The following is a 13,469-nucleotide window of genomic DNA, read 5'->3' as shown; positions in this document are numbered from 1 at the left end:
TTTTTTTTTGCGGTCCGAGTTGCGGACTGGTTAGTTGAAAACGTCGGTCGTGTGCGGGTTGTTTATACATTGACCCGCGCATCACTGATTCTGACCTAGTCCGGCAAAGTAACATATCATCCATTCTCTTATTAGAACAACTATTACAACTATTAAATTTCTTAGCATCTATGATTGATTTTTTGATTGATTGATTGATTGATTATGTTTATTTCATTCATGGTTATTTTCTAACAAAACTTACTTCATCATCCTCATATATATAATTTATAAAACCATGATGAAAAGGAGGCAGGGTGAAGAATATCTTATATTTCCTGCCCCCTCAACAATAAAAAAAATAAAATAAAACTCAACATATCAAGTCCCCGTCAATGCATGACGATAACAAATGAAACAAACTAGAAACCAAAACATCAACCTGAAACAAATTCCAAAGCAAAAGCAAACCATGATCACAACCACCATCATCATCAATTTCTATAAGTGTTCATATAAATCCATTGTTTTCTCTTTAAATCTTTTTTTAAACTGAAATATATTTTTACATTGCTTTAGTTCATTTTGCAGAGAATTTCAAACTTTCACTCCCACCACTGAAGTACTTTTGTTTTGCTGTGGTCCTTGCAGTTTGATACCTAAAATGTCCCTTTCTTCTTCCCTCATTTTCTATAAGGATAAACAAGTGTTGAAGGTTTGTGGGCAATACTTTATCTTTTGCTTTAAACATAACAATAAGTGTCCGTAATTCGACCAATTCTTTAAATTGTAACAGTTTAGAGCAAAAAAATAAGATATTTGTGTGCTCTCTATAATCTGTTTTAAATATAATTCGTATGACTCTCTTTTGTAATAGAAAGAGTGACTTTGTGTTGCTTTGGTATGTGTTTCCCCATACCTCCACACAGTAGCTGATGTAGGGCAACACCAGTGCACAATACAAAGTTCTCAATGCCTTTTAATCTAACACATGTTTTACCTTATAGTACAAAATACTCCTAGATATCTTTTTTTGTATGTGTGAGATATGTGGTTTCCAAGTCAACCCTTCATTTAGTAGCACACCCAAAAACCTAATTTCCCTAACTTTCATTATTTTCCTGCTATTGATAGTACAATACTTTCATCTTTTTTTCTATTACCAAAAATCATAAACTTTGTTTTCTTTAGATTTAACGACAACCTATTAATGTCAAATTATTCCTTCACTTTAACCATTTCTTGTTCCATACTAATTACCAATTAATTTAAGTCATTTCCTGAGAGGTAAATGTTTGTATCATCTGCGAATAGAACAAAATTCAATAACTTAGATACATCACAAATGTCATTAATGTAAAGTATAAATAATTTTGGTCCTAAAACTGAACCTTGCGGTATACCACATTGAATTTGCATATTATTGGATTTGTTATTATTATACTGAACATACTGTTGTCTTTTGTTCAAATAACTACTTAACCAATCCAATACTATTCCTCTCACACCATATAATTGTAGCTTTAATAACAAGATTGAATGATCAATTGTATCAAATGCTTTCTTTAAGTCAATAAACACCTATTGTGTGTTTCTTGTTGTCAGTTGCATTTACTATGTCCTCAACTATATTCATGGTCGGAATCCAACTGTTTTTTTTTCAATAAATTCATCTAATTTTTGCACAAATTTTTTTTCAAGGACTTTAGAAAATTGAGATAATAACGAAATTGGTCTATAATTTGTAAACATATGCTTATCACCGTCTTTGTATAGTGGGACCACCTTTGCTACCTTCATCCTATTAGGGAAGATCCCTGTTTGAAATGAAAGATTAAATATGTAACTTAAAGGTTTAACAATACAATCAATGTTTTTTTTCACAATGATCATATCTAACCCATCCGTATCTGTAGATGTCTTGTTTTTTAATGCATTTACTATAGATAGAATTTTATTTTCACTAACATCTCCAAGAAACATTGATTGGAGTACTCTACTCCCCCTTATCCCTCCATTCTGTGGCCCTGAGTTATGTTTTTCAATATTCTCTGCTAGCTTGGGTCCCACATTTACAAAAAAGGAATTAAATTAATTTACTACTTCGTTTAAGTTTTTAATTTTCTTATTATCCTCGTTTATGAAATGGTGTGGTGTACTGTCCTGACCTAATGTACTTTTCCCAATCAGCTTATTCAAAATATTCCATGTTCCTTTAATATCAGTTTTGTTTTTTTCTAATAGGCTACCAAAGTAATCTTTTTTCGCTTGTCTCATTATTGTTGTTAATTCATTTTTATACAGCTTATACTTCATTTCTGCTTCTTTTGACCTAAATTTGATAAAATCTCTATAAAGTTTATTCTTCTTTTTGCATGCATTCTGTAGTCCCCTAGTAATCCAAGGGTTTTTGCTAAAGCTGTCCTTATATCTTTGCACATATGGACAATGCCTTTCATATAATGTAAGATATTTATCTAGAAAAGCTTCATATGCTGCATTTACTTCCCCGACATACACCTCTTTCCAGTCTTGCTCACTCAAGTCATTTCAAAATCTACAAATTGCTTCATTTGTCCTTTTTCTAACATATTTAGTCTTACAGCCAGCTTCCTTCTCATTGACAATCCAAAACACAAAAAACAGGTAAATGGTCGCTTATATCATTGATCACCAAACCACTCTTGGTTTTACTTTCTAAAACATTTGTGAAGATATGGTCGATCAATGTCGAACATATTGTTGTTATCCGAGTTGGCTCGGTGATCAATGGAAACAACCCTCTACTGTATAGCATCTCCAAATAATCACTAGCTGCAACTTGTCTATTCACACTCAACAAATCTATGTTTGTGTCCCTACACAAAATATATTTTTTCTTTTCATTCAGCTGACATAACACCTTTTCTAGCTGTTCATTGAATGTTTCAATTTTTGACCCAGGTGTTCTGTAAATGCATGTAACAACAACATTCCTCTTCTTTTCCATATCAATCTCCACTGTAATACATTCAAATAAATCATTAATGGCTGTTGTCATACATTCTACAATTCTGCATTTCAAATCAGTGGTCACAAATAAGGCAACACCGCCTCCCCTCTTATCTCTTCTACTGCAATGATGCAATTCATAACCTTCCATACAGAAATCTACAGAAATCTATGTTTTAAAGACCGTAAGTATTCCTGGATCTTGGTAAAGTTTGCATACAAACTCCTACAATTAAAATGTATAATTACTGTCCAGGCTAACTGTATCATTAAACTTTTCTTCTGTATAGTAATCACACATGGAATTAATTGTGTTAAAGCAGTGATTTTCTGGATCAATATTGCATTCAAAATCATACAGCTTGTAGTCTATCGCAGGGGCGTAGTTTGTGGGGGGGATGGAGGGAGATAACCCCCTCAATATTTAAATCTATGCATTACATAAAAAAAATAGCCCTACTATATACAGTCATAGTCAAAGTAGAAAAGTGTTTCCTACCTTGTTCCCATAGGCGCACCGAACTCCCTTCAAAACTAATTAAACATCGGCCAAGGATAGAAGCTTTTCGAGCGCCTCTCAAAAAAAGCAAAAAAATAAAATATATATATCCGGCCAAAAACGTGACTAATCCTTTGGTCTTCACCTGGCCCAAAGTTCCTATATTCCCAAAAAGCATGTTTGCCATCATCTTCATTTGTAGCGGTCCAGATCTTTCAGCTCCCTAATCATCAACACTTTCTCCACTTCAGGCGAGGGGCCATTCAATCTTATCAACACCTTGCAATCTCTAGTCCAGGTTGCTTTTATTTTGCGTTCCTTCAATAGCTGCCGAGCAACTCGGGCAATCTCGGCATTTTTAGATGTAGGTGTTCATTGATGTAGCCTACACCGCCGTTCCTTTGAGCTTTTTCCCCTGCACCAAACGCCAATGAAATGTTTACCCGGCAAAGCTTTAAAGCACAAGCAAATAATGAACTTTTGTGATTGTGAATAAGTGCAGTGTCCTGTGAGTGTAACTCCACCGCTGCATTAACATGTGATGTGAATGTAGGGGAGACCGGGGACAGTTGCAACACTTTTTGCATTTCTCTCAGTTACTCGGAGACTATTTGGACTAGACCAACCAAATTTGTATATATTAAACTTGCATATGTCTGCTAATTACCCATACCATTTAAAGATGATTATATATGACATATCGTTCACAGTATTTATTTGAATGGAAGAAGTCAGATGTTGCAACTGACCCCGACCCAGGGGACAGTTGCAACACAACCCAGGGACAGTTGCAACATGTTAAAAATACCTTAAATTTCATTAATTAACTTTAGCTTTTTGTCTCAATGAGCATAGAATTCTGAAAATATTAACTGTTTTAGGCCTACTATAATATTATAGTATTATTTATTTAAATAATATTATTGTAGCCTATAATTTATTTATTTAGTCATATTTATCAAATAACAGTTATTGAGTTTTGTTAGTTCATGTGTAGAACATAGGCCTACATAGATTCAGTGATCAGGTGTTACAGATGCTATTCAATCTCTCCATATTTCAGTGTCAGACAGGAAGAATTGAACAATTTGCAATGCAACAAAGTTTTATTAAACATGCAATTTATAACTTGTTGCAACCGTCCCCGACCCTATCAGCCATGACAGATCATCATATTCCTGCTAGACACACTGACTTTGACACATGCTAACCATGTCACTTAAAAGTCAACAAAACAATAATTCAAACTAAGTAGGTTTTGATTAATTCATACAAAATTTCAGGACAGTATGACAAAAATATATCTCATGAAAAATTTTACTTTCATACCTCCAAAACAAGTTTTGTTCAATAAATGCAGCAGCAGATGTTGAATATGTCTACTGTCTTTTTGGTGGGGGGAGGGTCTAACTGTGCATGTACAGTATGAGTGTCATCACTCTAGCTTGTTTCTGATTGGAGAAAAATGACATGTTGCAACCATCCCCTGTTGCAACTGTCCCCGGTCTCCTCTACGTCGAGTTTTACACTGAGGCGCCACTAGAACTGCAGAATGTGCGCTGTAGCGCGATACTACCATATTTTAGTTTCCATGCTTATTATGTTTCCACAACAATGTTAGGGAGTAAATCTACTGAAAAGGCCACCATAACAGTGGCGTGTGATGTGTAAGATGAGAAAGCAGAGGTTAACGCCTGCTTCACACATACTCCGTGTGCAGTGTGTATGCGGTGCAGGAGCAGCACGCTATAGTGCTTTCACATATGCTGCGTTTGCAGTGTGTAACTGATCCACGGCTGTACCACAAACACATACTCACTATTTTTATTTCAAATACAGAAGTTATCAGCAACTGTTATAAAAAAAAAAAAAAAAAAAATTCTATATACGCGATTCTCTTTATACACATATATACTCTTTAATAGACGTATTCACGTTAACACAATTTAAACAACGTATTATTCAATGCATTACTTCTAAATAGATTTATATATTAAGTTGCTCAAGCAAGTGTTGAAATATTTAACCATGTATTAAATTGCAAACATTTTAAATTAAAACTTAAAATTGACAAAAACACCCGACTCTCATGCCTTTTCTTTTGCATTTAAACTTTAATACAATAAATATATAAGGTGTTCAAAATATTCACTGTTAATTAATGATGTCAATATGCAGTATTGTGCTATTCAACTGTAATGATTTGCCATAGAGCTGCAGCACATGCATCTAATGCTGGGCAGTCCAATTCACTGAGTAGCCTATTCATTTTGAGATGGTTCTTCTAAATGTGTTGACACTAGAGTTTATTTTCATTTTTCATGCTCTTTTCTCAGATTGAGCTCCCTGACACTGACAGCAAGGTCTTGTGTGGCTCAAAAATGGATTGAATACATGCTGTTCATGTATGTCTTCTTTAGTCTGTTGGCTATTTAGGTTTCTTCCTGGCACACGTCACTTACACATTTTGCACTTACTGTGGAGTCTTGAGTAAACTGTTTACATATTTGTGCCCATACATTTTATGTACTGGTGTTATTGTTGAATACATATTTCTAAAATGGTATAATGTTTTTGTTGAGTTATTATTACACAATACTTTTTCTGACCTTTTTGAATCTTGCCCCTGACAAATAACCCAAATTACAAAAAAAGACTAAAACTAATAAAAACTAAACTAAAACTACGCATTTTCAAAAACTAAACTAAACTAGCAAAACCACTTTAAAAACTAATTAAAACTAAACTGAATTGGAAAACAAAAAGTCAAAACGAAATAAAAATAAAAACGAATGAAAAATGCAAAACTATAATAACACATAATAACCTTTACTCCCAATTTCTCTCAGCATGAGGACAGGAGAGCTGTCAGTCAATGGGAAAACATAGGAACTTGTGTTACTTATTTGAAAAAGTAACTATACTAAGTAGTATTTTGTTGTAAATTTAAAAGTAATGAGCTGCTAGTTACTTTAAAAAGTAATCTGAATACCTAACTTACAATACTGCGTTACCCTCAACAACACTGTAAAACTAAACTACTTTAGGTTCGACAAAAAAAAAAAAAAAAAGAGATGCGTCATCTTCAATAAAACGTTATAAACTTCACTTACCTGAAATAGCTTCTGTGGTGATGAACACAATGATGGCGACCATCAAGCATCGATGTGACATTTCTGCTAGACAAAGTACACATTAATGCACTTCTTTAGCTCAGAATGTCTTTTAAAAGCCTGAGACAAAGTGTAAGAACAGAGAATAAAGAGGAAGTGCAAAAACAGAAACCACAAACATGTAGTATTGAGTTGATCTAATGTTGGACACACTTTTAAACTGCATGTTTGGATGTTCATACTTCCCTAAAGATACATCAATCCCCATCTGAATTTGACATTTTGTTTTAAAAATGAAAAAATGTCTTAACAAATTTTACATTTGACAGATGATTTTATTTATTTTTTTTATCAACATTTTTTATTTTATTTTTATATATATATAAAAAAACAAAAAAACAACAACAGACACATACTCAACAACTCAATGTCCAGTCAAAAGGAGGGAGAAAGGGGAACCCACAGAAGTCACTCCTCCATACAATCACGTATTCCAAAGAGAAAGCACTGCCAAGCATCAATGGTAGAAGGCTTGGCCCCATTGATTCGTGCTGTTGTATATTCACAAGACACTATTTGCAGGAGGCTACGGATCCAATATGTTTTCCCACACATATGCGGTGTAAACCAGTTCTGTATTATGGTGACAGATGATTTTATTCAATTTAATTTTATTCGGGCCCCGGAAGTGATGAGGCAGGGATACAGGCTGAAGAAGATTATTTCTGGACGGGACCGGTGTTCTTGCCCGAATTCTGACCCCCACCAAATTATTACCCTCCTAGTTTTGGTAAGTTTAGGATTAGTTGTGGGGGAAGGGGTTATGATTAGGGGTGGGGATTAGGCAATCAGGTACTGACTCAAGTCGAAATTCGGCACAACAGCGGCGAGGAAGATGAAGACTCGAGGGTGGGAACTGGATCCGCGGACCACAGATTTATCAGGTCCAGGTCCGCTCCTGGCTCTGAGATGGACTGACCTCTCCAATAGCGTCTGGCTGCAGACTTGCACTCTGAGATGGACTGCACTTGCACTCTCAGACACCAGCTCTTCCAGTGCAAAAAACAAAAAACAAAAAACAAAAAAGAGAGCAGGTGTCGATTGCAAGAGACGTCACTTGCAGAGGAAGTGCAGAGAGTGCAAGTCTGCAGCCAGACACTATTGGTCACTTCACTTCACTGCACTTTGTTGATGTTAATGTTAATTTCAACTTTTACTAATATGGAAATCAAAAGTTGTAGTGCTATTAACATTAGTTAATGCACCGTGAACTAACATGAACAAACAATGACCAGCTGGATTTTTATTAACTAAGATTGTAGGAGCCATGTACTGGGAAAGTCATGTGACCACATATTTTATTGACCGTGCAACCTGTACAAAAGAAAACCACATGCAAGGTTTAAGAATAAGCGTGTCACAGAAGTTATTCCTGCACTCAGCTCCTTAGCGGTTTTTGGATAGTTTTTATGTGCTGCTACAAATATTAACAAAGATTATTAAGTATTGTAAAATGTAGTGCTCGTTGTTAGATCATGTTAGGTACATTAACTAATGTTAAGTTAACCTTATTGTTAAGTGTTACAGTTAACTATGATTTCTATTTTGTGTGTGTGTGTGTGTGTGTGTGTGTGTGTGTGTGTATATATATATATGTATATGGGTGGTTGACATTGGCTAAAAAAAGTTTTTAAAAAAATCTCACATGTAAGTCATGGAACTCATTGGGTTATATTCTACCAACTCTTATATTTCCAAATATATATGTGGTCTTGTAGATTTTGTCCTGAAATTTACATTTATTCACTAGTTTACTGTCTTAGTGACTAAAATAGTCTCATGGTGTGACATGAATGTTATTGTGTATTAAATTAAAAAGGGGTATAATGTGATAATGTAAGTCAATTTATCCTGATTCTTTATCATTACTATATAAAAGTATAGCATTTCTCATGTGCAAATATGTTACATTTTGCATCATTTTACTTTATCAACACTCATAGAAAGACGTTTACTCGTAATCTTTCAATATACTTCAAGTTAATTTGGGAATATCTTGTTATAAAAGTACCAAAATGCTTGTAACCTTTGCTGGCACTATTCCCCATCTGTCACATTGTATGTTGCACTTTTTTTTATTTTTTTATGTTTATCTTAAATTATAAAATAAAACGTATATTTGGCATCAAATAGCCAAAGCCTACTCTGTAAATGAACAAGTGTCTGTGGGTGTTACCTGATATCTGTTTTATACATTTGTAGACATTTTAATTAGACATTAATAGCCTATAATTAAAATGAATAATGATTGTTAATAGTCTCTTATTGGCCCGTTTAGCTGAGCCATTCATAGAACAAACAAAACAAATCCTGACAATTGATAAAAGAACATATAGACACTTGATAATCGTATAAGATGATTAGATAATTGAATTTGAAAGATTTTACTTTCAATAAAAAATATGCAATAGATATGTAAAAGGTGTTTTTATGCATGTTTGACCCTGGATTTTGTTGCATTTACACTGTTCTGACCACTAGAGGTCACTGTGGAGACGGGTGTCGGATTGCACAATACAGCACATTCGCTTCAACTGTTTCAGTGTTTCACATACTGTAGTATTTCACCTGTTTCACCTCGATCTGCCCACCGCTAGGCGCACAATGAAGAAAATGGTGAGAATTACAGTGTTTTTAATCAAGTAACACACTCAGAAGATGATAACCACTTTCACACAAACAAGAACTGACAAGGGACTTAAAGGGATACTTCACCTTTGGAAAGATGAATGTGTATTTAAAATAGGTCATTTATGTAGAAGAAATGTGAAATTATTTTTTGAATTTGGAGCTTTCTAGACTGAGTGTATGTATTTTTGGCTTATGTGGATGAAAGACAACAACTCCCAGAATGCACTTGCTTCGCTGCCCTAGGAGGCCACTCCCAAGCCGCGCCTACCGGTAAGAGAGCGCAGTTGAAAACGACAAGGCTAGGCTACTAGTGAGACTCCGTGACGAGTTTGCCCGGGATGCGATATTTTTTTTCCCAGGATGGTAGGGGAAGACTCATGAATATTCATTAGGGAAGTCATTCCTTATTAGTCTTAACCCCAGTGACGGGTAGGTTTAGGGGCGGGGTTAGTGGTAGGTCATCAGACCAATCAGGGATGCCTTCCCTAATGAATATTCATGAGTCTTCCCCTACCATCCTGGGAAAAAAAATATCGTGCCCGGGATTTCGAGATCAGCCAAAATGTCTGGGATTCGGCTTTTGCGTTCTACAGTCGCCATTCATTATGTTTACTGTGGTGAGCAGGACGAGGCTGAGGGCCGCGGGAGAACGGCGCGAGGCCGGTGGTGTGATTACTGAGGCGCACCGGTCTCGTATCTCTCACGGAGGAGCGGGAATTTTCTTAGCAATGTTAAAACGCACATCAACCGATCACTTGTTTAGCGTTCATGTAAACACTACATTCAGATTCACCAATCGGAATGAATTCAGTTAGATTGAAACAAAAGGTGTGCATGTAAACAATGAATGGCGACTGCAGAAAGCAAAAGCCGAATCCCGGACATTTTGGACGATCTCGACGGCCGGACAAGTCCGGGAAAAAGAGGATGGTAACCCCTACTACTCCGCTTTCTCCACAGAACAAGAGCCTGCTAGCTTAGCTTCCAAAGAAAGACGGCTGACACTGTGTGTACATTCTGTGAGTGAGATCCCACCCTCTCTGGGCGGGTTGAACACATGCGGGACAGCTCCTCCTACTGGCTGTAGTCTCTCGCCTCTGGCCAAAAAATCCTATGATGAGGCAAAATGACATTTTTTGCGTCATCTGAGGATTTTTTCCAGACAAAAAATACATAAATCTCTCGTCTCAGGGGGATATGAGGGTGGAAAGCACGGTAATTCGAAAATACTACAGGTTTTCTACTAATTCAAAGCTTAATGCTAAATCCTGAAGTATCCCTTTAACAGAAAATGGAGTATATATACACACATGGTAAATGAGGACACTAAACAGCAACAGCTGGACCAAATCATAGACTATGGTTTTCAGCAAATGTGTGGAAGCAGCGCTCACACCGCTGAGAATAATGGGTCTAAGAGTGTCAGCATATTTGGACGATCTGCTGCTGTGCGCGCCGTCAAGGTAACAGGCAGAGAAAGAGACAAAAATGCTTGTCTCATTTGGAGAGCTTAGGCTTGAGACAAATGAGAATAGCTTAGGCTATGAGACAAAAAGCTGCTTGGTGCCCACGCAAGAGATAATTTACCTGGGTCTCAGACTGAACTCGGGCCTATATCAAGCGTTTCTGTCCGAGGAGCGAATTCACGGCTGTCTATCCCTTTTTCAGAAAGGAAACAGAGTTTCATTTAGACGTGTTTACGTCTTCTGGGGCTGATGGCCTCGACAGTTTCTGTCATTCAACTGGGTCTGTTGCGAATGAGGGAGTTTCAGAACTGGACGGCGGCGCAGGGCTTGTGTCCAAAACGCCGACTCAACCGCAAAGTGATAGTGACGTCACTCTGCATGCTCGGATCAGACAACACAACGGCGGTGGCATACATATACCTCCAGGGAGGCACACGTTCCCATCTGCTTCACAGTCTGGCACGGAAACTAATCGTGTGGGGCGTGAAGCATTTTCATTCACAACGGGCAACCCATGTCCTGGGAATAATGAATGTGGAGGCGGATCTCCTGGCTCTTTGGGCCTGGCCCGTGAGAGGTTAAACTTGAGTGTGAAGGGTTTGCCTCCGAGGCACTGCGATGTTTTACTACGTGAAAAAACTCGAGGCCCAGAGAGAAGGAAATGAATAGTGGAATAAAGTCGTTATTTTTGGGGTTTTTTTGCGCACAAAAAGTATTCTCGTCGCTTTATAAACTTAAGATTGAGCCACTGTAGTCACTTGGACTATATTAACGATCTCTTTAATAAATTTTCTGGGCCAGCAAGTTTCGGTCACCTAGAAGCCTATGGAGAAGTGATCAGCTCTCAGATTTCATCAAAAATATCTTAATTTGTGTTCTGAAGATGAACGAAGGTCTTACGGGGTTGGAACAACATGAGGGTGAGTAATTACTGACAGAATTTTCATTTTTGGGTGAACTAACCCTTTAAGTTCTTACATGTTGGCTGAACCAAAAAAAAAAAAAAAAAATTCTACATGAAATATCCTTTATTAGTCCAAAACCAGGAGAAAAATGTCACAAAACTGCTATCCACCTCATTATATAAAGAAAGATAATTGCTTAGAGACTATAATATCTTAAAATGAAACTTTGGCACACAGAAAATCAAAACAATCACGTTAAAACTCAATCCACAAACAGATCTAAAGCCAGGAGACATTCTCTCCAGACGGCACATTGATTTCAGTAATTTTCTCCTCTTCTCAGTGACCGTTGAAGCTTTATTTCTCTCCCGTCACCAGCCGATCACAACAGGTAAAATATCCACAAAGTGAATAAGATGGCAGTCATGAGAACCTGTTAGTGGAAAGCATGTCCTCATGATGGGAAAATGGACCATTAAAACAGGAGAAACACATACAAACACTTGCGATTCATGTACATACAGCGCATACATAGATGTAATGTACAAAAACAACAAAAACATTCAAACTCATTACCTTGGAATCTAAATTCTAAAAAGATAAAAATCTAAAATCTAAAAAGATAAAAACTAAGCAGAAGGTTTTGTAAAGTGATTCTCATCTTGTCACTTTGAAAACAATGTATTTGCATATGTTACAGCAGATTAATATAATCATAACCTGAGGATGAATGTCCAACAGTGTCCGTGCGGCCTAGCAGACAGAAAGGTCAAAGAGCAACAGTCAAAGCTATGAAGTTATGAAGCACAGACGGTTAAGAGCAGAGGCTTTAGTAAAGCTGGGATTCAGAGCCGATGATCAGGTGAATGTGTCGAGAAGATCCACATGTGGCTTTGTATTTGAAGAGTCTGGAGGCTCATGATGAGCATCAGTCATTCACTCATGCATGTCATTTCTGAGGGGAAAAATGCTCATTTTTAATGTATATTTCGGGTTGATTAGACCCATTTGATTTGAATTATTGCACATATTAATGATTTTCCACAAGGACTCAAGAAGTAAACTTACTCTGGAAGTCTTTTGTCTCCGTCAGCGAGCAGCAGAAGAGCCTTAAAGAACAACAGGGACACGATCACTCAAATACAGTCATTATACCATAATCAAGCCTATTTACTCTATTAATACACATTCCTAGTGAAAAAATAATGAGGTACACTTAGTATTTTAAAATGTACTTATCCCACCTTATTTTCCATGCAATATTTCATGCATATTTCTACTCATATTTAGATTGCAAATATGTTTTCGAAGATATTGGGCTGTATTCTGTTCGAAGTAACTTCCTAATAAAGTAATTATTCCATCTACTATCAGTGATAATAATAATAATAATAATAATAGTAAAATAATAATAATAATAATTAATCCTTTAATTGCAACATCAGGTCTAAGACTCACACTCTCCTTATTCACATTTCCTTTAAACATTAATGAGTGCATGCTGTTCTAAAAATGTTTCTCTACACAATCTTTCATCTTCCTTTTCTTTAATGTTAACCTGTAGCCTAATTTAAGCATTTTATAGTATTTTATTAATTGTTTTTAGCAAAATTAGGCTCCATTCTAGATTTTTTTGTTAAACAATCCAATAAAATCAATGAATAATAAAAAAAAATGTTTTCTTTCTGAATATCTGATTTTGCACAGAACAATGTCATATTATGGAAGTAAAACAGGTTGCAAATGGCAAATTACCCAGTGGTTTGAATGTTTGTTTTGAGTTTTAAGCAAATGATAAGCACATTTATATGTTTGAAATGTTTTA

The 13,469-nt window shown here is 36.1% G+C and overlaps 1 protein-coding gene across 6 annotated transcripts in view; it reads right to left on the bottom strand.

The window, feature by feature from the left end:
• The window catches only part of LOC307146818 (CD48 antigen-like), a 122,194-nt gene that overhangs the window by 24,191 nt on the left and 84,534 nt on the right, over window positions 1-13,469 (bottom strand). For 3 of the 6 annotated variants that reach the window (XM_079851110.1, XM_079851120.1, XM_079851111.1), the window contains 2 exons: window positions 12,713-12,753; window positions 11,752-12,599 (listed from right to left, as the gene is read on the bottom strand). The exons of 1 other annotated variant lie outside the window; for it this stretch is intronic. In XM_079851110.1, the coding sequence (XP_079707236.1) occupies window positions 12,734-12,753 (20 nt within the window). In that variant the 3' untranslated portion in view covers window positions 11,752-12,599; window positions 12,713-12,733. Of the gene's footprint in view, window positions 1-6,582; window positions 6,713-11,751; window positions 12,600-12,712; window positions 12,754-13,469 lie in introns of those variants that run through there. 2 more of the 6 variants (XM_079851113.1, XM_079851118.1) reach the window with 2 other exon arrangements.

Source organism: Squalius cephalus (assembly GCF_949319135.1).
Source record: "Squalius cephalus genome assembly, chromosome: 2".
Taxonomy (NCBI): domain Eukaryota; kingdom Metazoa; phylum Chordata; class Actinopteri; order Cypriniformes; family Leuciscidae; genus Squalius; species Squalius cephalus.
The sequence above is the reverse complement of the archived record's forward strand: the minus strand, read 5'-3'. Positions and strand labels throughout refer to the sequence as shown.